Source organism: Camellia sinensis, chromosome 5, assembly GCF_055761805.1.
Source record: "Camellia sinensis isolate YWXY chromosome 5, ASM5576180v1, whole genome shotgun sequence".
In the NCBI taxonomy this organism is placed as follows: domain Eukaryota; kingdom Viridiplantae; phylum Streptophyta; class Magnoliopsida; order Ericales; family Theaceae; genus Camellia; species Camellia sinensis.
Window position 1 is genome coordinate 193,984,654 of NC_138965.1, and position 22,753 is coordinate 194,007,406.

The 22,753-nt window shown below is 32.1% G+C and overlaps 1 protein-coding gene across 1 annotated transcript; it reads right to left on the bottom strand.

Annotated features, from left to right (window-relative positions):
- Nucleotides 1-2,598: 2,598 nt before the first annotated feature.
- Nucleotides 2,599-22,368, bottom strand: LOC145791101 (uncharacterized). The gene is made up of 3 exons (XM_082870983.1): nt 22,210-22,368; nt 16,881-16,967; nt 2,599-3,395 (listed from the first exon to the last, which is right to left on the bottom strand). The coding sequence occupies exons 1-3, from the start codon at nt 22,325-22,327 to the stop codon at nt 3,253-3,255; spliced, it is 348 nt and encodes a 115-aa protein (XP_082727109.1). The 5' UTR covers nt 22,328-22,368; the 3' UTR covers nt 2,599-3,252.
- Nucleotides 22,369-22,753: the final 385 nt, after the last annotated feature.

The window sequence follows — 22,753 nt, forward strand, 5'->3', positions numbered from 1 at the left end:
CAAGGCTTCCATGGTGAGGGGCGGTGTCATGGTGATTGAGTCCCTTAGTCTGTTTCCAACTGGAAGGCCTTTTTTGTACTGTGCAATGGCGAGATTGATGGGGCAATCCCCAATCTGGTTGAATGTCTCCCAGTAGCGACTATTGTAGGATCTTAGTGTCTCCTTTTCACCCATGTCGATGGAGAGTAATTGGTCAATCTCTACCGGGGTTTTAGTGTTTGTTCTGAACCTCGTGACGAATGCCTCCGCCAACTGTGCCCAGGAGGCTATGCTGCCTTCTGGAAGTTTTTCGAACCAAGTTAAGCCTAGGTCACCAAGGCTTGATGGGAGAAGGATGCACATCAAAGCTTCGTTTCGCCGATATACCGCCATAACCTGGCGGAAGTGGCTTAGGTGTATGTAGGGGTCTGTCTTCCCCTCGTACGTGGTGAATTTGGGTTGAAGGAAACATGAAGGAATGGGCGCGTTTTCAATTGCCGGGACGAACGGCGATGTCTGCAGCCTTGCTAATGCTTTGTCCGTTGGTTCGTAGGTAGGGCATGGCGACGGCATTCCGACCTCAACGCTTCCATGCGTCCGAGGAGCCAACCGCTGAAGGGCAGATACCCTGCGAGGGTTGCACGCCCTAGTATCCTCCTTCCTTCGTGCCTTTTTTTCCAACATGTTCCGCAAATCGGACGATCTTGGTAACTCTGTCTGCCTGGATGATGTCTGGTGCGAGCGTGAGGGTCGATAGGTACTTCCCTCCATGTAAGACCTCAATGATCTCGTCCTCTCAGACCTGGAGAAACGAGTCCTGGAGGTTTTGGATTGAGTATCGCCTGTCCTGAGGCTTCTACTCTCTGCTTGTGATGGTATGGAATACCTTCCATGGTCTTTTGAGCAGTGAGGGGGCGTCTTACTTTTGCGCCCCTCTCCTGTCGCCACTCCTTTTCCCTTCAACTGGCGTTTCATGGCCTCCATGTCCGCTGCCATCTTCCTTATTAATTTATCTTGCTCCTTCACGCGGTCCTCCAGAACTTGAGGATCAATCCTCCTCCTTTGTCTGTCAGGACTTCGTGAACGAGAGTGACGGGGGCTGTTAGTCCGCCTCCTCCCCCTTGTATCCCTCCTGGGATTTTGTCGCTGTGGCTCTAAGTCCGCCATGGGAGGGATAGAAGGTAGGCCATCGCGCCTTGCACCTCCCTATGGTGTTTGTCCGTCGATGGCGGACTGCGGCAAATCTTCGTTGTGCGCCATTGCTTTTAAAGAGGAAAAGCTTGATCAAGAGGTCTTGTTCTAGTTTGCAATTCCCACAGACGGCGCCAATTGTACGGGAAAGAAATAAACCTTCTCGTATAATCCTGTTGATCAAGTCTGCGTTCCTTCAAACGTCGTCGCTTTGCCACCTGAAAACACAAACGTGAGCTAACCGGCGGGTGTGTGCCGGAAACCCCTCCGATGCCTAAGTCAGAAAAATAGCCAAAGACAAAAAGCTCTGTGTATCAAAGTTGTGTGTTACCTCTCCAAAGGTGATATTTGTGAGCTTTTATAGGTTTTGTGTGGCATAATCCAAGTAGGACTTTTACTTCTCCATGCAGAGTCCTCCTAGGATTCATACTCCTGAAGGATAATGCTTATCCTTCAACACCCCCCTCACTGCTTAAACCAAGTGAGATGGTTTTACCATGGCCGGACTACCATACAACTGAGATAACTGTCAGATCGGCTCTTTACTTCCTCACTTCTACCTCAGCTTTGCATGCCAAGACCGAGCTATTCGCAGAAGAGTTGGATCAAGCTAACCAAGAACAAAAGTCCCGAAGAAGGCTCCGTATGTCTCGGCTAAAGATTACGACCGGGCCAACCAATTTGAGTGTGGCGACCGAGATAACAACAAGGCCTTCTTGGACCGAGCTAATGAAAAAAGCCATTTTACTCCGCCTTTCTTACTTCGGCCCAAAGCGGCCCATTACCCAATCTCGGCCCAATTTATTCATATAAATTATCCTCTCATTGGATACTTCATCTTGTTTCTACACTTGTTTCACAATTGCACATGAATTATTCAATAATTGTTTCCCATAAATTGGATTTGTATAGCAGTGTGGACTTTTCGCTTGCAATTTTTAGTATTGAATTAATTTCAGTTAGGATTGCGAAGTTTGGGGGGAAGTTGCCAATTTCCATTTCATGACTTGTCATTGATAGAGAATTCAGATAACCGATTCTACGCCCACAATTCTAATTTTTTTGTGTTATGGTTGAAATATGTAATGCTACATACCCTTAATTTTTTTATTCAAAAATATGAATGTGTTGTCCAAATTCATTCTAGATGTACGTCAAGGTGACAAGATCAAGTCAACATTTCAAAATTATTAGGCTACCATTAATGACAGAATATTTGGTGTAACCCAACTTAATGAATTGTTTATAATTTTTTTAAAATTTTGTATTAGAGCATTTGATTAAACTTTGACTTACAACCATAATCATAAAAATCGAATACTATAATCAATACATAAAAACTCCAAAATGAGAGAGAAAGTCCCTAGTAAATAGACACACGGAGAATAAGACCTATATGTAAGTAGAAATATTTGAACCACAGACTCCTAATGAGGTGCAAGAATTTTAACCAAACAAATTAATCTCGTTAATTAGTATATTTTTGCTTCCTCGCTTGACACTTAAATTTAAAATAAAATAAAAAAAGGGAAAAGAAAGCATCTTATAGTCTAGATATTGGGTTGCTCTAAAATAGCGATAAAAGACAAATATATTAAAATAATTAATAAGATAAAATATCACATTCAAATCATAATTATTTTATTTTTTCTCTTATAACTATCAAATCAATTACAAAAAAGGCCAACTATCATCCCAAAATACAATTTTTTCAGTTAGGCAAATAGAACCAAAAAGTCAACTAAAATAGTCAAGTTCCCAAACGATAATTTTGTATAAATTTAGTCTAATTGATTATAATTATTAGTGTTTTTTTGATAATAAAAAAAAATGCGCACATTAGCGGTGTGTCATGCTTTTATAGGGAAAAAAAAATTATAAATTTATTCAACTTAATGAATTAATCTTGACTAACTCAGCAACTAATTTCCTTTAAAAACCGTAATACGAGTTATTATTGAACCAAATTAATACAAAAATTAAAATGAGTCAGGATCACTAATTAAAATGATATGAACTAAAATAACCAAAAAAAAAAAAAAACAGAAATTAGCGTTATAATTTGCCTGCCATTCAATGCCTCTATGGTGGTGACACGACACCAGGAGATTGACGACAACGGTTGTAAGTGGTGCAAGTACGTTTGATCGGTTGGCCGCCGACGCCTATTGCAGAAGGTGCCGTAGATGAGGGACTTCCTTTCACCCCAATATTACTTGGTCCATCTGCCATAAACCATATCATTGATAATGTCTAAATTGAAATTAGATTTATAGTATATAAATTAAATTAGGAAAATTTAGTTAAAACCTCTAAGACCTATAATGTTAGTGGGTAAAGGATAGTTCAATCAAAGCTTTTTCCATGAAGGATGCACCAATATATATATATATATATATATTTTGGACAATCTTGCACCTTTGTACATATTCAGTCTGCTTTCACTAACCTTTACACACTAACATGCATTGTTCATCTCACAGAAATCAAGAACATAAGAAATCAAAATCCAATTCCAAAAATTCATAAATCAAAACAATCAAAATCCAATTCCAAAAATTCATAAATCAAAAAGAAGAAGAGGAAGAAGAAGAAGAAAAAGAGTTCTGAGAGGAAGAAGTCACTACAAGAAAAAACACTTTTGGCGACTAAATTTTTAGTCGCCAAAAGTCTTCTTTTAGTCGCCAAATGTAGAATTTTCACTTTTCCCGACTAAATATTTTAGTCGCCGTTGTGGTCGCCAATACATGGTCGGCAATACCTTTGGCGACTAAAGATTAGTTAGTCGGCAATATACAGGTCTTCAGCGACTAAAGTTTTAGTCGCCAATAGTCGATTCCATTTGTGAAATTAGACATTTAGCGACTAAAGTTTTAGTCGCCAATAGTGTTTTTTTTTATTATTATTTATACAATTGGCGACTAAAGTTTTCGTCGGCAATTGTCACTCTTTTTTGGCGACCATAGTATTTTGTCGCCAAAAGCATTTTTCAAAAAAAAAAAAAAAAAAACCCACTGCGCCTTAGCAGCTCCCAGGCTTCGAACCTGCAACCTCCAAGCTCCAAACCTTAACAACACACGCCACCCCACTATGCCACTCAACCATCACATGAATAGAATTGCAACTTATATTATTTATATATTACTTTCACCAGTATTAATACAACAAAATATATATAAATATAATTATATATATTCAAATATAATTTATGTAAAAAATAAATTATTTATTAAAAAAAATTTATCTCACTTTTGGCGACTAAATCCATTATTTAGTCGCCAATTCTACAATTTTAGGCTACTAATTAATTTTGCAGTCGCTAAAAAAAAATGTTGCGCCTAAAAACACACCTTTTGGCGACTAAACCTGTTTTTAGTCGCCAAAAACGACCCCTTTTGGCTACTAAACTGAATTTTAGTCGCCAATACTCAGTTTTTAGCTACTAATTTTTTTTTGTAGCCAAAAAACTTCACTTTTAGCGACTAATCTCGTTTTAGTCGCCAAAACACCTACCATCGGCGACCAATCTGCTTTTTAGTTGCCAAAACTAGCACCTTTGGCTACTAAATTGTTTTAGTCGGCAAAAACCATCACTTTTGGCGACGAAAATTGTGTTAGTCGCTGAAACCCATATAATAGGCGACCAAACTGATTTTTAGTCGCCAATACATATACATTTGGCTACTAAATGGTTTTAGTCGCCAAAAGGCTTCATTTTCGGCGACTAAAATGTATTTAGTCGCCATTTGTGCAACTTTCAGCGACGAAATTCAATTTTTTAGTCGCCATTGGTGCTTTTTGTTGTAGTGAGTTTTTATGCCATTGTTGCACTGAAAGTATGTCTAGATTTGGGTCTTGTCTGGGTTTTGATGAAAGTAGTGTTGGGTGTAGGGTGTTTTGGGAGGTTGGTAAAAAGTTGACTTTTGGCTTTTTACCAAGTTTTTTAACTTTTTGGAAAGTGATTTGGAAAATTGGTAAAAAATTGGCTTTTGGTTCTTTAGTTTAATATTTGTTTATGGTGTCAAATCAAATTAAAATGACCAAAATACCCTTACCCAATATAAGAAATTTAATTTTTTATTTTTTTGTCATAGGCCTCAATTTGTAATTTCACACTTGCATTTTAGAACTTTTCAAACCCATTTTATTGCGTTTTTGGTCACTTGCGTTTTTGGAAAATGATAAAAAAACATAGCTTTTTTCCAAAGTTCCCAAAACGGCACCTAGTGTGACTAAGAACAGTTTGGTTGAAAGATTGGGCATATTGATCGAAAATTTGGTGAGATTGGAAGGAATTTGTTGATTAATTTGTTGAGTTTATTGATTGTTATTTGTAAAGTTTTCTTCAGGTATGTTGAATTATTGTTAATTTGTTATTGAACTCACAGTAAAAGAACTTGTAGAGCTTCCTTTTATACTCCATTTTTTTTTAATTGATACTCTGTTTAAAATGATAGTAAAGTGTTACTTTGGTAATCAATAATATATTATTATGAAACAGAATAACATGTTATTATTTAAGTCAATTTCGACGGTAAATTTTTTTTACGAATTTCATAATCAATAATTGAACAAATGTTGACGGTAATTTGGTAATCAATAATTCCATGAATTTTTTTTTATGGATGTTGATGAGAGGATTCTAAAAATATTAATTTTATCAAAAATATTATTTTAATATTTGAAATATTAAATTACTCACTAAGAATATTTTGGTAATAGTGATATGTGCGGTACCTTTCAAGGAAAACTTTTTGTACTTATCCTTAATGCATTAAAATTTTATTATGAGAGAATTTTGACTAAATATAAAATTATAAGAATTAAAATGAAAATCTAAATGAAATTATAAAAATGAAAAATGTAATTAACCCTATATTGTAATATCAAATAATTGGAGATATAAGATGATGAAAAAACATAAAAACAACTGGCCATATATATATATATATATAGAGAGAGAGAGAGAGAGAGAGAGAGAGACTAGGCAGTTTTTCAAAATTATATTATTAGCCTGCTAATTTATGAATATTTCTACGATGTCCATAGAATGACCCCTTTTAAAATTTAAAAAATTCTTTAAAAATTTACCAAAAAAATATAAAGGTTTGATCTTTTTAAGAAAATAAATTTTTAATTTTGTCAATTTAAACTAGGGGTTTTTTTTTTAAGCTCCCTAATAATAACAATTTTCTGCATAAAGGACATTACAAAATGTAATACTGCCTCAGGTCCTTAACCAAAATACCAGCTCATTTTATCAATTTTTTGGACCAAAATACCCTACGTCTGTTGGATATTCTCCTTTGTCATGCTGATACTGGTGTTGGGTATTTTCCGGCGACTACGAAAACAAATTCAGCAAAACAAAAGTACTAAGTTTGGCAAATTTGATTTTCTGGGTAAACAAACAGAGTGGAGTGGAGTTGATAGATGTATATATATATATATATATATGATACATACATATATATATATATATATATATACACAATCTGTTGCTTACTGTCTTGACTAGTATATATATCATAATTAATCAATTAAGACCATTTGCAACCATAATCAAACAGTCACTCTTAGTTATCTTATCTATGGTTGCAAACATATATATATATATATATATATATATATGATACATACATATATATACAATGTCAGCACATATATATATATCCAGTATTGAATATAATATCTTCAGGTTCAGAGAAATTTGAATTTTCTCTAGATTCAACCCAGAGAAATTCAACCCAGAGAAAGTGATCCAGAGAAATTTGAATTTTCTCTGGATTCAACCCAGAGAAATTCATACCATTAAGTTTAAAGAAAATCTATCACAAACTCATAGAAGAACTATTAATTTGTTTGTGCAGGAAATTGTGATTGAATCAGCAGCAGCAAAACCAATGACAAATTGATCAAATCAGAGTTTTATCATTCCAGAGAAATTCTGGACCAGAGAAATTTTTCTCTGGGTTGAATCCAGAGAAATTCTTTGGAAGTCCAGAATTTCTTTGCTTCCAACTGATGATGGGTTGATTGAACTGCTTTCTGTGCATTTGGGGCTTCTTATTGAAGCTTCTTGTGTTCTTGTTTTTGTAAATTTCTCTGGCTTGTTACATTTGTGTTTCTCTATTGTGTAATTTTATCTGGCATGCTTATGTTTCTGCATTATTTTCTCAAGCAAATTATCTGTGGCTTACTACTCTATTGGTGTGGCTAATTTTCTCTGGCATTTATAATTTTCTCTGGCCAAATTACTTTTCTTACTTGTGTGTCTAATTTTCTCTGACAGCATTTATAATTTTCTCTGGCCACAATATGTTTATGTCTTGTGTCTAATTTTCTCTGGCATATTTATTTTGTTTAATGCTCCATTTCCTCAAAATTTCTCTGTTGTGTAATTTTCTCTGTCATGTTTATGTTGCTACCTTGTAATTTTCTCTGTTGTGTAATCATTGCTACCTTGTAATTTTCTCTGGGATTTAATGTTTATGTTTTCATTCTATAGAAATGGCAAAGCGTAGAAGCAGCACAACCCCAGAAATCCCGAAAAAGAAACCAAAACTCTCTGTGTCTGCGTCTTATGATCTTAGATCAAAACGCAGTAGCAGCACCAGAACACCACAAAAAAAAAAAACAAGTCCAAGTTGAAAAAGCAATAAGCATCAAGATCAAGACACCAACTTCAAGGGTGATTTTCACTCAACTACAAAGCTTAACATTTTCTCTGTCATTTTCATTGGATTATAATAACAAACCTACGATTTTCTCTATACTACAAAGAAAAGTCCAGAAACATGAATAGTGCAAAAAAAAATGAAAAGTGCAAAGAAAACATATCAGAAAACTTTGAAAAGTGCAAACATATAAAAACACATAAAAACACAACATATAAGTCCAGAGAAATTTGTAATACTTATCATTTGTAATACAATCATATGATTTTCTCTGGACTACAAAGAAAAGTCCAGAGAAATTTGTGAACTCATATTCACTTTCAATATAACAAAAACAAAAACACATTAACATCAAGAGACAAAAATATATCAAACACAAGCACATAAAAAAAATCACAGAGAAGATCTGTTATGTTCACAAAACATTCAATTCAAAAAATTAAAAAAAAAAAAACAAAACGCTTACTACTCTATTGCTACATCTGTAAATTTCTCTGCCTACTTACAATTTTCTCTGTGATTTTCACTGCACTACAAGTTTACAATTTTCTCTGTGATTTGAGTTCAATTATAGTAACAAACTTGCAATTTTCTCTGCACTACACAAAAAATGCAAAGTGAACAAAAAACAGAGCACAAAAGTGTAGAAAAACAGAGCACCAAAAAACAACTCATAACCATGTTGACAGAGAATGAAAAAGCAACTCCAAAAATCAAAATCAACTCCATCGAAAATTCATCAATAACAGATAATGAAAAATTAACTTCAAAAATCAAAAACAACAACACTGAGTTCGTCTCTCTCACATTGATCAAAACTAAAAACAAAAACCTAATTCAACACCTACACGATCAAATCAAATCAAAAATTGAAAACTTATCTAATTCAACTCCACATGAAATCAAATCAAACACAATGAACCAGATTTCAACTCCTACACGATCGATCAACATCTACAAATAACGAACATGATTTCAACTCGTATAGGATTTCAACACCTACAAACAACGAACATGATTTCAACACCTACAAAAACCCTAGAAAATCTCCACAAAAATCTGAATCGTCAAGTTCATCCTCACGTAATCTCCCACAAAATATCAATATGATCTTTAGCTGCCAAATTCAAAACAACGTATATTATAAATAAGGGTAAGACAGGTATTTTACACTCTAAAATAACATTGAGGGACCTTAGGCTACAAAAGAACACATTGTGGACCTAATCCATTACTAAAAGTTGGATAGGGACCTTAAACCGATTTTCCCTTTAAACTAAAGTTTTTTATTATTATTATTTTCAATCTAAACCATCTACATGTTTTCGTTAGGTAAAATTAATTGAAAAAAAACATATTTTAATTGTTAAACTTAACGAAAAATAATACTTTAGATATTTTTTATACACTTAATTTGAATTTAATGATTATTTTTCTTTTTTCTTTTTTCTTTTTTCTTTTTTAGTTTCACTTAACGAAAAAAAGTCGATAGTTCAGATTGAAAATAAATCAAAAAATTAGAGTTTAAATTAACAAAATAAAAAATTCAGAGTTTATTTTTTTTATAAGAATCAAATCTTGAGGTTATTTTTTTTTTTTTTATTATTTTTTTTAATTTTCCAAAATTTTCTGATTCACCTTTTAATTCATGACTATTCTTACAATTTTTATGATGACTTTCACTTATTTTACATATTATGCAACAGTATCAATACTTTAGTAGATTTTTTTTAATTATATAAATTATGTAAATTAATGACATATGTTAAAATCACAAAATAATATCTTAATTATATAGTTCAAAAATTGTATGAAATTGATAGAAACCACCAGTACTAATGGTTCATATATGAAAACTGTCTATAAAAGGTCAGTGCATATATGATAGGGTAAGCAAAATTCAAAATACTAGATCTATCTTTTTAATATCATTTTTAGATTTATTATTCTACTCTAAGTTAGCTAATTTAATCATCGTCGGAGAGGTTTTCAACTAATCAACACACTCGTGTACACCCAAGGCTCATCTATTCTCTTGTAGGTCATGTGGGTCAAGAGCGATCATACAAAAATCATCTCGATAAGAAATAACAGATATAAATATTTTTTTTTAAAAAAATCAATGATATAAATATATAACAGAGAGAGAACTTATTGGCAGCTAGTTTTCTTGTAGATGTAACTAGTTGGACTACGATGAACATCAACATTATGAACCACAAGAAGAAAAAGAAGACCAAACCAAACCAAACTAAGCCTTGAGTCCCATCAAATAAGGTCGGCTACATGAATTCTTTTTCTCCACGCGGCCCTATCAAAGGTCTTTTCGTTAGTCAAATTAAGTAGATCCATATCTCTATTTACAACGTTAGCCAAGGTTAATTTAGGCCTACCTCGTCCCCTAACACTCCCCTCTACTGTTATAGTATCACATCTCTTCACTACTGCCTCTGTTGATCTCCGTTGAATGCGACCAAACCATCTCAGTCGATTCTCTCTCAACTTATCTCCTATCGGTGCTACTCCTACCCATTCCGAAATACACTTATTTCTAATTCTGTCTTGTTTAGTCTTGCTACACATCCACCTTAGCAACCTCATCTTAGCCATACTCATCTTATCTACATGTTGTTTCTTGGTTGCCCAACACTCCGTCCTATACAACATCGCTAGTCTAATAGCCATTTTATAGAACTTACCTTTTAGTCTAGTGGGTATTCGTTTATCGCACAATACCCCAGACGCACTTCTTCACTTACACCATCCCGCCTTAATCCTGTGAGCCACATTTGCATTAATCTCCCCCGCTGTTGTGATAATCGACCATAAATAACGAAAATATTCACTCTTAGGCAGTTCTTGGTTCTCAATCTTCACTTCTCTTCTGCTTTCATTATTACTATTACTAAATTTACACTCCATGTACTCTGTCTTTGTTCTGCTTATTCGGAATCCTTTCGATTCAAGAGCTTTTCTCCAAATCTCTAACTTTGTGTTAACTCCTTCTCTAGTCTCATTCACTAGGACGATATCGTCTGCAAAAAGCATACACTATGGCACATCATCCTGAATATTTCTTGTCAACTTATCCATAACTAAAGCAAAAAGATAAGGGCTTAAGGTAGATCCTTGGTGTAACCTAACAGTGATAGGAAATTCATTGGTCTCTCCAGCAGGCTATCTAATAGTGGTCACCACTCCTTCATACATGTCCCTAATCACATCAATGTAACCTTTGTCACCCCTTTTTTCTCTAATACCCATGATATTATATTTCGGGGCACTCTATCATATGCTTTCTCAAGGTTGATAAACACCATATGAATGTCTATTTTCTTTTCTCTATAATTTTCTATTACTCTCCTCAAAAGATAAATCACTTCCATTGTTGACCTGCCAGGCATAAACCTAAATTGATTCTCTGACACCTCTGTTATATCTCGCAATCGGTGTTCCACCACCCTCTCCCACACTTTAATTATTTGACACAAGAAGAAGGAGAAGATGCTATAAAAATGGGAAGAAGAGGGGGAGTGGGGAAAAAAAGATGCACCCAATGATTATGGGTGCAAATTGAACTTTTATGGTTCACTTATATGACACTCAAATATTTTATAGCATTTTGAGAAATGCCACTAAGTCAAAAACTTTCCAAGCTTATAATGGCATTTTTGAAAAAATAAAAAATGCCAATATATTTTTAAAATTTTTACAATGTAGTAAATGATTAAAAATAAATAAATTAAACTCAATATACACTACAGGAAAAAGCATATTCGGCGACTAAATTTCCTGACCAAAAAACATTTGGTCGCTGAAAGTATAGCTTTCAGCAACCAAAACAGCATTAGTAGCCAAAAGTAAAGCTTATATGGGTTTTAGTGACAAAAAAAATTTTAGTAGCCCAAAGTAAAACTTTTTGGCAACTAAAAAAATTTAGTAGCCAAAAGTCTACAATTGGCAACTAAAAATAAGTTTGGTCACTGATTATATGGGTTTTACCGACTAAAAATATTTTAGTAGCCAAAAGTAAAGCTTTTTGGTGACTAAAAAAATTTTAGTAGCCAAAAGTCTATAATTGGCAACTAAAAAATAAGTTTAGTTGCCAAAAGTGGTTATTTTTAGTGCGGGAGAACTAAAATCCTAAGGCGGGAATTAAATTTTTTGGCGACCAAAATTTTGATAGCTGAAAGTGCATCTTCAGTGACCAAATCCGATTTTGGTCGGCAAAAGTTAAGTTTTTTAGCAACTAAAAAACAATTAGTAGCCAAAAGTATAGAATTGGCGACCAAAAAATATTTTTAGTCACCAAAAGTGGTCTTTTTTTATTTTACTAGTAAATAGTTTATTTTACATAGTTTATGTTCAATAAAATAATTATGTTTATACATATACTTTTATATTAATATAGAAGTATGTACTATATAAATAATATATGTTGCATATATAATCATATGGTGCTATAGAGGTGTAGTGGGAAGAGTGTGGTGTATAAGGTTTATGGTGCGGGAGGTTGGCGGTTCGAGTCTCTGCAAGAGCGGATCAAATTGTTCTATAACGAATTATCGTCACGAATGACACTTGATAGCGTCACGAATAGTGCCTACCATGACATTAAAGTGTCACTGAAAGGTTTTAGTCTTGATGGTGTAATGACACTTATAAGTGTCACTAACTCTTTTTTTAATGGCGCTTGATAGTGCCACAAATAATATCTACCATGACATTAAAATGTCATTGAAAGTTTTTAGCCATGATGGTGCAGTGACACTTGCAAGTATCTACCGTGGCACTCGTATCTACCGTGGCACCGATAGAAGTGGCACTTGTTCAAAATGCCACAAGACCAAAAAATGTCATTAGAAGAATAGTTTTGTGGCACTTTCAAATGTCACTAAACTAAGAAAATGTTGTAGTGAGACACAACGATTTAACGTGGAAAAAACCACAATTGGACACCTCCAACTGTGATAAAAAAACCACGGGCAACAGCCACAAGACAATCCACTAAGAAGAATTAAAGGAATTACACAGGTATACTCTCAATTACCTAGCGAATCCACAACGCCTAATTGAACCAACCTTTATGTGCCTCTTCCAACCCCATCTTCACCACGGAATTGTCTTTCTGATGAGCCACTCCGGATTCCACCAAAGCTTCAGGCTCGAATTCTTCAGAATCCACAATTGAAGAATAACTCTCTCTTTTGTGTATAACAAACAAACCTTTGATGTATTCTCTTTAGATCATGAGTTGAATACTCAATAAAAACATCAAAGAAAACTCCCAAAGTATCCCCAGATATAAACCCTAGAAACCAAAAAGAAGATCTGGAGCAGTCCTCCTAAAATCTGACCCAACACGCGAATTTATAGAATCTGTCCCGCGATCTCCGCTCGAGCGCCCAACAGCCCGCTCGAGCGGGCTTCAGCAAAATATGCGCGAAATATCACAGAGGTCCGCTCGAGCGCCAGAAAGCCCGCTTGAGCGCAAAATCACACATCTCAGTATTTTTGCAGGCGACCAAAACTGCTGGAACCAGGGATTCTCCGCTCGAGCGCGGGTATGTCCGCTCGAGCGGACAGGCAATTTTGAATGCATTTTTGCATTTTGCTTCGGGGGTGCTGCCCCTCGACCCCGCCGTGGCGCTGCCCCGGACCCGCCAAGGGGCGCTGCCCCCTGGACCCCCGCGAGCTGACCGGGCAGCTCGATCCCCGTCATAATCAGCGAAGTGGCAATCTTGAACGCTTTATCATCACAAACTTCTCTAAAAAGCACAATTCGGGTTGGATTCGCATCTAAACACTTATAGCCTCACTGAAATAAAAAGTGCGAATAAAATTACAACTCAAAGGAGTTTTGTCAAACGGGATTGCCAAGAAATAAAACCTAACAGGTTAAATCTAATTTTTTTGATTATTTATTATTTTTTTTAAAAGAACGTACAAAGAAGAAGAAGAAGAAGAAGAAGAAGAAGAAGACGAGTAGAGGGTGGTATCAAACAAATCAAAATTGCCAAAGGCCGAAGACTTGGAAAAATCTCAAGAACTTGACAAATTTTGTAATGTGGAAAAGCCTTCCACGGTGTTTACTGGAAAAGTATGCTTAAAAGCAAAAAATGAAACAATATATATATATATATATATATATATATATATTTAATAAGTCCTTAAAAATAAAATCGAACAAAAAAAAAAATACAAAAATACAGGAAAAAAAATAAGAGTTTGATCTTTGTAACAAAATAAAGAGTTTTATAAGATTTCCCATTTGGTATTATGATTGGTGGAGAATATGGGGTATTATGATTTTATGTTGGGTGATTGAGGGGTATGATGAATGATGATTAGTGAAGGAATATATGTTGGGTTTTAAGGCAACCCACCAGAACTACCAGAAATCAAACATATAATAATGGACACAAGATTTATATGGTTCGGCCTCAATGCCTACGTCTACGGAGAGAATCGGAAATTTCCACTAAAACAAATATGGATTACACCGAGGAGGAGACTCTCTCACTCAACACACACCGAGAAGGAATATATGTTGTCTCCCAAGCTACTCTCTCACCATTGTCAACAATCGATGGCTTTTCTACATTTGTGCCAACCAATGTCAACAATGGTGGCTACTTCTATCCACATGGGTGAACTCAACAATATAAACACGTGGTATTAAGGGAGTACCTAATAATTTTCCCACAATTGCACTTCTAAAGAGGTGACAAACAATAACAATCAATCAACTCTCTTCAAACCCTTTTCTTTCCTTTCAAAAATTTTGTCACCTTATTAGAGGTGTAATTGAGAGTGATGAAATGGAGGATGACATATTTCTCCAAAATAAAGAGTTTCTAAATTTTTAATTTTATCAAGTTAAGTAAAATTGACGAAAATAATAATATTTTAATCATTAAATTCAATAGAAAATTATATTTTGAATATTTTCCATACTCGTAGATTGAATTCACTAAAAAATAACGTAAATATATTTTAATTTTTTTTTTTGAAAAATCAAATCAAACATAGGCTTTTTTTTTTTTCGCACGGCGACCCTTCATTGCAACCACCCACTACTGTGACTCCATAGCTGGTGCTCTCCAACATCCTCTCCCTCACCCTAACCCCACCAACATCATCGCCGATAGTGGTGACGTAAGAGTTTTCCGATGAGGTCGGGAGGCTGACCGCGTATATTGGTGACCAGCGAGACCCAAATCCTCGAGGCGAGACTAGAACGAATCTGAATCTGAATATGAATCTATAACTATATTTCTTTTATTTTTGTATACTAAGTATTTTACAAACACAAATCTCACTTTCAATCCAAAACCTCACTCTTTCCCACCCCACTTTCATAGAATTTAACCATTATTGACTCCAGAAATCTTTTGCAAATTTCAATTCTTAAACCCTCAAATTATTTTTCCTAATTATATTCCAAGCCTTGAATAATCAAGTACACAATAAATATAAGCTGGACTCTTTATTTTGTGGGGGTTTTGAATCTGGGTTCAATTTTTGAATCTTCTTCTCTTCTTTTATTTATCTTATTATTTTTATGGTAGCGTGAGAGTTTTCCCAAATTGTGTTGTCCCTCTTTCAATGGTGATCGAAGTTGCCGAAAGTGGTGTTGGTGACAATCGGGGCGATAGAAGAGAGAAAGGGGAAAAGGATGAGTGGGCGGTTGCAAAAAACGAAGTTGTCAGTGGAAGAATGGGTGACCCTGTTCATTCTTCTCTCAATTGCTCAGCTTTTTTTTGTGTTATGGTTGAAATATGCAATGCTACATAACCTTAAATTTTTTATCCAAAAAGGTCAATTTGTTGTCCAGATTCATTCAAGATGTATGTCAAGGTGACAAGACCAAGTCAATATTCCAAAATTATTAGGCTACCATTAGTGATGGAATATTTAGTGTAACTTAATGAATTGTTTATAAATTTTTTTTTTTTTAAATTTTAAAATTTTGTATTAGAGCGTTTGATGAAACTTTGACTTACAACCATAATCATAAAAATCAAATCAAATACTATAATCAATACAAAAAACTTCAAAATGAGAGAAAAAGTCCTAGTAAATAGACACACGGAGAATAATACCTATATATAAGTAGAAATATTAAAACCACTGACTCTTAATGAGGTGCAAGAATTTTAATTAAACAAGTTAATCCAATTAATTAGTATATTTTTGCATCTTCAGATGTCACTTAAAAAAAAAAAAAAAAAAAAAAAAGAGAGAGAAGGAAAAAACTTGTTATTCCCAGCATCTTATAGTCCAGATATTGGGTTGGGTTAAAATAGTAATAAAAGACAAATAGATGAATAAGATAAAATATTATATCCAAGTCATAATCATTTTATTTTTTCTCTCATAGTCATCAAATCAACTAAAAAAAAAAAAAGAAAAAGAAAAGCCAACTACCATCTCAAAATATAATTTTTTTTAGTTAGGCTAAAATAGCCAAAAAAACCAACTAAAATAGCCAAGTTTTCAAACGAGCCAAATTTGACTTTTGCATCATTTTGTTCCTTGTAATTTTAACCGGTTTAATTTTGATCCTAAATTTATAATTTTATGTAATTTTAGTCTAATTGATTATAATTATTATGTGTCATGCTTTTATAAGAAAAAATTGTGAATTTATTCAACTCAAATAATTAATCTTAATCAATTCAACGATCAGTTTTCTTTAAAAATAGTAATAAAAGTTATTAATTGAACCAAATTAATATAAAATTTAAAACTAAGAGCCGAAATCAAGTGGGTCGGCTTTTTGGCTTTCTTGGGTATTTTAGCCTGGGACTAAAAAATCTGATTTGGGAAGGGTTTTTAGCTTTTTTGATTTTTTTGTGAGAGAAAGAATGTAATGATTACGGGTTAGAAGTAATATTTTGTCTTATTGGACTAATTTTTTTTTGTGTGACTATTTTAACTAAAAAAACTTCAAACCTCTCTTCCCAAACGAAACTTGATATGAACTAAAATAACACACATAATTAAAAATTAAAAAAAAAAATCCAGAACCGTGGCCGCCGCCGCCGCCGCCTGTTGTTAAATGCGCGTGAGGTGTGGGGCTTTGAATTTGATGCACCCCAATCTTGACCGCTCCATCTGCCACAAATCATATGATTGATTGCTGATTGAAATTAGACTAACTTAAAAAAGACAAAATTAAAATTTAGAAATGATACATTTTTTTAATTTGAGAATTTTAAAAGAATATTAATAATGTGAAAAATAAAAAAATAAAAAAAAAAATAAAGGCCAAAACACCGTATCATGGGAGACCCACACACCAATTAGAACTATTATAACTCTTAATTTAGAGCTCTCATTTTTTTTTCATTAAAATTTGGGTCTAACTACAAAAATGAAAATTTTAATTTATCTTATATTGGTCCTGTTTGAAAATTAGATTTTGGACTAAAATAGTTAACATAAATAAAATATATTAAACTAATTAATAACATAAAATGTCATGTTTAAATCATAATGATTTTATTTTATCTCTCACAACTATTAAATTAACTATTAAAAAAAAAAGTCAATTCTTAAACATAACTTTTTTAATCAGATTAAAATAGTCAAAAAAAATTAAAAATCAACTAAGGCTTCGTTTGGGAAGCCTTAGTTGAGGCTTTTTTGGCTATTTTAGCCACAAAAAATAAAATAGGCTATTTCAGCCACAAAAAATAAAACATCACATCCAATTCATAATCATTACACTATTCTCTCACAAAAAAAGTCAAAAAAGCCAAAAAGTCAAAAAATCCTTCCCAAACCAAGCTTTTTAACACAGGCTAAAATAGCTAAAAAAGTCAAAAAGTCAAAAAGCTAGCCCACTTCCCAAACCAACCCTAAAAATAATCAAATTTTCAAACGAGCTCATTATAATATCATATATTTGGAGTAATAAAATGATTTTAAAAAATGGCCATATATTTCAAAAGAGTGATGTTATCAAAAATTTATATATGATCTTTGAGTTCAAAACAAAATATTATTAAAGGAGAATTTATTTATAATAATAATAATATCACAATATTTTTGTCAAGTTTTTTTTTTATGAATTTTATATGTAAATAGAAAATTTTTTCGAAGTTAGATTATTAACTTGCTAATTTATGAATATTACTACGATATTTATTTATAATATCAAATCTGAAGATTTGATATTTTTAACAAAATAAATTTTTAATTTTGTCAATTTAAATTATAGTCTTTTAATTTGTTTTCAATCTAAATTATTTACCTATTTTCATTAAGTAAAAATTAACCCAAAAAAATGATATTTTAATTGTTAAACTCAACGAAAATTAGTATTTTAGGTATTTTGTTTTATACATTTACATTGAATTTAATGATTAAAATATCATTTTTTTATCAATATTACTCAACGAAAATAAATCAATGGTTCATATTGAAAATAAAAAAAATAATTAGAGTTTAAATTAACAAAATTCAAAATTTATTTTGTTACAACGATCAAAATCTGAGTGTTTTTTTTGTTTTGTAATTTTTCGAAAAAATTTTATTCACCTTTTAATTCATGACTATATGCAATTTTTATGACTTTCAATTATTTTACGTTTTATGTAACAACATCAATATATTAATAGATATTTTTAAGAGTATATACACACACGTCTTAATTTATAAACTTATACTCCATTAAATCCTAACTAAGATTTTTTTGTCTTTCAAGTCTTATTAAATTTTTAATAGTCGAAATTATCTTTCAAACAATGATTGATCATCGTTTATTATTATCTATAAAATAATATGATGATTTGAAATTTATTTTGATTTTCAAAACTTTAAAACATCAATTTTTAAATTGAAAAAACTAAAAAAAAAATATGTGCAAAAAAAAAAATTATTTTTTTTGAAAATTTTGAAAAAATTGAATTATTTTTTTGAGTACTTACGTGTGAGTTTTAATAAGTGGACTTATTGTCCAATAGGTCCCATGTGGGTCCCACACCCATGTGAAACATTTGGTAAAACTTTTGGTAGAATTTTTGGGGCCTCTAGCATTTTTGTTTCAAATAGGACTTGATGAGAATTAAGTCCAACTATTAAGACCTATTAGTAGTTTATCTTTATTTTTTTTGTGCAAAACTAACAATTTTGTGACTATAAAGGAGCATAATGATGAAACATTAATGTGCAAAACTGGAAAAAAAAATTAAAAATAAAAAAATTGTTAATATTCTCAGTTTTAAAACTGAAAAAAAAAATTGATAATATTCTCGATTTTATTGGAGAGTTGAATCAAACCAATAATTAGAAAGGCAAAAAGGTTTAATCTCATGCTCTATTTTTTTTTTCCAGTTACTGAAATAATTATCTGGGACATTACTATTTAAAATTGATAATGTTCTTAGTTTTAAAAATTAGAAAAAATTGATAATATTCTTAGTTATACTAAATAGGACTTATTTGTTCAAAAAATATTAGATAAAACCTGAACTATTATAACATTTGTAAATAGGACTTTTACATAATTAACTTTTTTTTAATTATATAAATTATGTAAATTAATGAAATATTTTAAAATCACAATTTAAAATCTTAATTATATAGTTCAAAAATTGCATGAAATTGATATAAAACCCACCAATACGAAAGGTTCATATATGAGACCGTCTATGAAAGGTCAGTGCATATAAGGCTATAAACAAGTCGAGCTAAGTCGACTCGAGCTGAGTTTTGCTGAACTCGAGTTCGACTCGTTTACTTATCGAGCTCTTTTATTAAGCTCGTGCTTGAGCTTGGCTCGATAAGAAACTGGACTCGAGCTCCACTCGGCTCGTTAATATTAATGAAATTCGAGTTCGGCTCGACTCGATTTGATAATTTTTTTTAATATTATTTATATTATTTAAATGAAAATATATTATTTATATTATTTAATATATATGTATTTATACTATTATTTATGTATATTTATATATTATTTAATATATAAATAATATGTTTATTATATAATTTAAATAAAGATAAATGAGCTGAGTTTGACGAGCCGAGCTTATGCGAACTCGAACTCAGCTCGTTTACTAAACAAGCCTAATATTTGAGCTCGAACTCAACCGAGCCGAGCCGACCTTGTTCATGAACAAATTGATTCATTTGCAACCCTAAGTGCACATACTACAACATTTTCTTAATTTAGTGACATTTGAAAGTGCCACAAAACTATTGGTTTAATGACATTTTTTTAGTCTTGTGGCATTTTGAACAAGTGCCATTTGTATCCATGCCACGGTAGATACTAATGCCACGGTCGATACTTGCAAGTGTCACTACACCATCATAGCTAAAAACTTTCAATGGCATTTTGATGTCATAGTAGATATTATTTATGGCACTATCAAGCGCCATTAAAAAAAGAGTTAGTGACATTTATAAGTGTCATTACACCATCAAGACTAAAACCTTTCAGTGACACTTTAATGTCATGGTAGACACTATTCGTGACGCTATCAAGCCATTCGTAACGATAATTCGTTGTAGAACAATTTGATCCGCTCTTACGGAGACTCGAACCGCCAACCTCCAGCACCATAAACCTTATACACTACTCTCTTCCCACTACACCTCTATAGCACCACATGATTATATATGCAACATATATTATTTATATAGTACATACATCCATATTAATATAAAAGTATATGTATAAACATAATTATTTTATTGAACATAATTTATGTAAAATAAACTATTTACTAGCAAAATAAAAAAAGACCACTTTTGGAGACTAAAAATATTTTTTAGTCGCCAATTCTATACTTTTAGCTACTAATTATTTTTTAGTTGCTAAAAAATTTAACTTTTGCAGATCAAAATCGGATTTGGTCACCGAAGATGCACTTTCAGTGACCAAATTTTTTTTGGTCAGGAAATTTAGTCGTCGAATGTGCTTTTTCCTGTAGTGTATATTGAGTTTTATTTATTTATTTTTAATCATTTACTGCATTTTAAAGATTTAGAAAATATATTGGCATTTTTTGTTTTTTCAAAAATGCCATTATAAACTTGGAAAGTTTTTGACTTAGTGGCATTTCTCAAAATGCTATAAAATATTTGTTTATGAAACTTTTCACCTAAGTGCAATAAAAAGTAATTTGCACCTACCTAGTGTCCTGGTATTTTTTAAAAGATGCCATTGCTACTAAAGTTTAATGGCATCTGTTGGTAAATGTCACGAACATAAATTGTTGTGTCATTATTTTATAAAATGCCATAAAATTAATGTGACATTTTCTTTATTGAAATGCCACACTAGAGCCTTGTATGTTTGTGATTCTGTGGCATTTTTCTAAAACATTTAATGCCAATTTTTATTTTTGTGGCATTTTCTAAAAACATGCCACTAGTGTAGTGTCACTAAAGTGTAAATTTGTTGTAGTGACATTTTTGTTGTAGTGAAGTGACACTTTTTTTAATTGAAATGCCACTAGAGCCTTGTATGTTTGTGGCTCTATGACATTTTTCTAAAAAATGCTACCAAATATTCTTTTTGTGACATTTTTTAAGAACATGCCACTAGTATGGTGTCACTAAAATATGTTTTTGTTGTAGTGGCATATGATAGGGTAAGCAATATTCAAAATACTAAATCTATCTTTTTAATATCATTTTTAGATTTAGAGGGTGTCTTGAGATTATATAAATAAATATATTTTTTTAACTTTTCTTATAAAGAAGATCTGCAAAAAAATTGAGAGATGAGTTGATCCAAAAAAGATAAAAACATAAAAAAAAGTACACTTTTATAGGTGATGTCAAATAGTGCCTTATTATTCTACTCCAAGTTAGCTAACTTAATTATCGGAGAGGTTTTCGATTGACACCACACTCGTGTACACACAAGCATGGATCATTGGAGGGGCCATAGACAAATAATTTTTTTTTTTTTTTACCATATATAAAAACCAGCATGTATCTATAATATGATAATACATATACACAAAAAAAATTCAAATACTATAAAAGTAATCTCTAATAGGAAAAGTAAATTTTTTGGATGGAAAATAAAAAAAGAAAGTAAGATGGTAGAAGAATATGATACATATCTTTTATACTAAGGGACTATTTTATTTATAAAATAAGATCTATATTTTAACAGTATTAATAGTAAATAAAAATTTTCACAAAAAATAAGGACACCATGGCAACCATAGTGTTCGCTTAATTCTATCCTTCCACCCAAGGCTCTTCTCTTCTCATGTAGGTCATGTGGGTATCAAGAGCGAGCCACAAAAAATAAATCATCTTGATAAGAAATAATTGAGATAAATATTAAGAAAAATCACTGATATAAATATATAACAGAGAGAGAACTCACAGCCAGCTAGTTTTCTTGCTGATGTTATTGGTTGGAGTATGATGAACATCAACATTATGAACCAGAAGAAGAAGAAGAAGATGCTATAAAATTTTGAAGAAGAGGCTTTGCTCAGCATTTTGAGAGAGAGAGAGAGAGGAATTGGAGAGAAAAAGAAGCGCCCAATGATTATGGGTGTAAAGTGAACTTTATATAGAATCATTTACTATACATACTAAAGAAATAGATATAAATACGTATATATCTATTTTCACAAGTTGGAGAACTACAAGACGAAGACTTAGAGAAGTCTCAAGAGCTTCACAAATTCTGTAACGTGCAAAATACTTGCAGGGCGTTTACGGGAACGAAAAGTCTATTTAAAACCATAAAGGGAAGAAAAGAAAAAAAAAAAATATATATATAATCATAAAAAAACCTCATAATTTAATTCTTATAACAAAATAAATTTTAATTTTATTGATTTAAATCTTAATCTTTTAATTAATTTTTAATTTAATTTATTTACATATTTCTATTGAGTAAAATAGATATATATATATAT

Bases quoted from the DNA above. Each gene is read 5' to 3' on its own strand.
- LOC145791101 (XM_082870983.1), bottom strand. From the start codon at position 22,327: ATGCTGAGCAAAGCCTCTTCTTCAAAATTTTATAGCATCTTCTTCTTC. The intron at 16,968-22,209 runs GTGAGTTCTCTC...GATTTGTGGCAG, and splicing joins AGCAAGAAAACTAGCTGGCT to ATGGAGCGGTCAAGATTGGG. The intron at 3,396-16,880 runs GTTCTGGATTTT...GGTTTATGGCAG, and splicing joins CGGCGGCGGCGGCGGCCACG to ATGGACCAAGTAATATTGGG.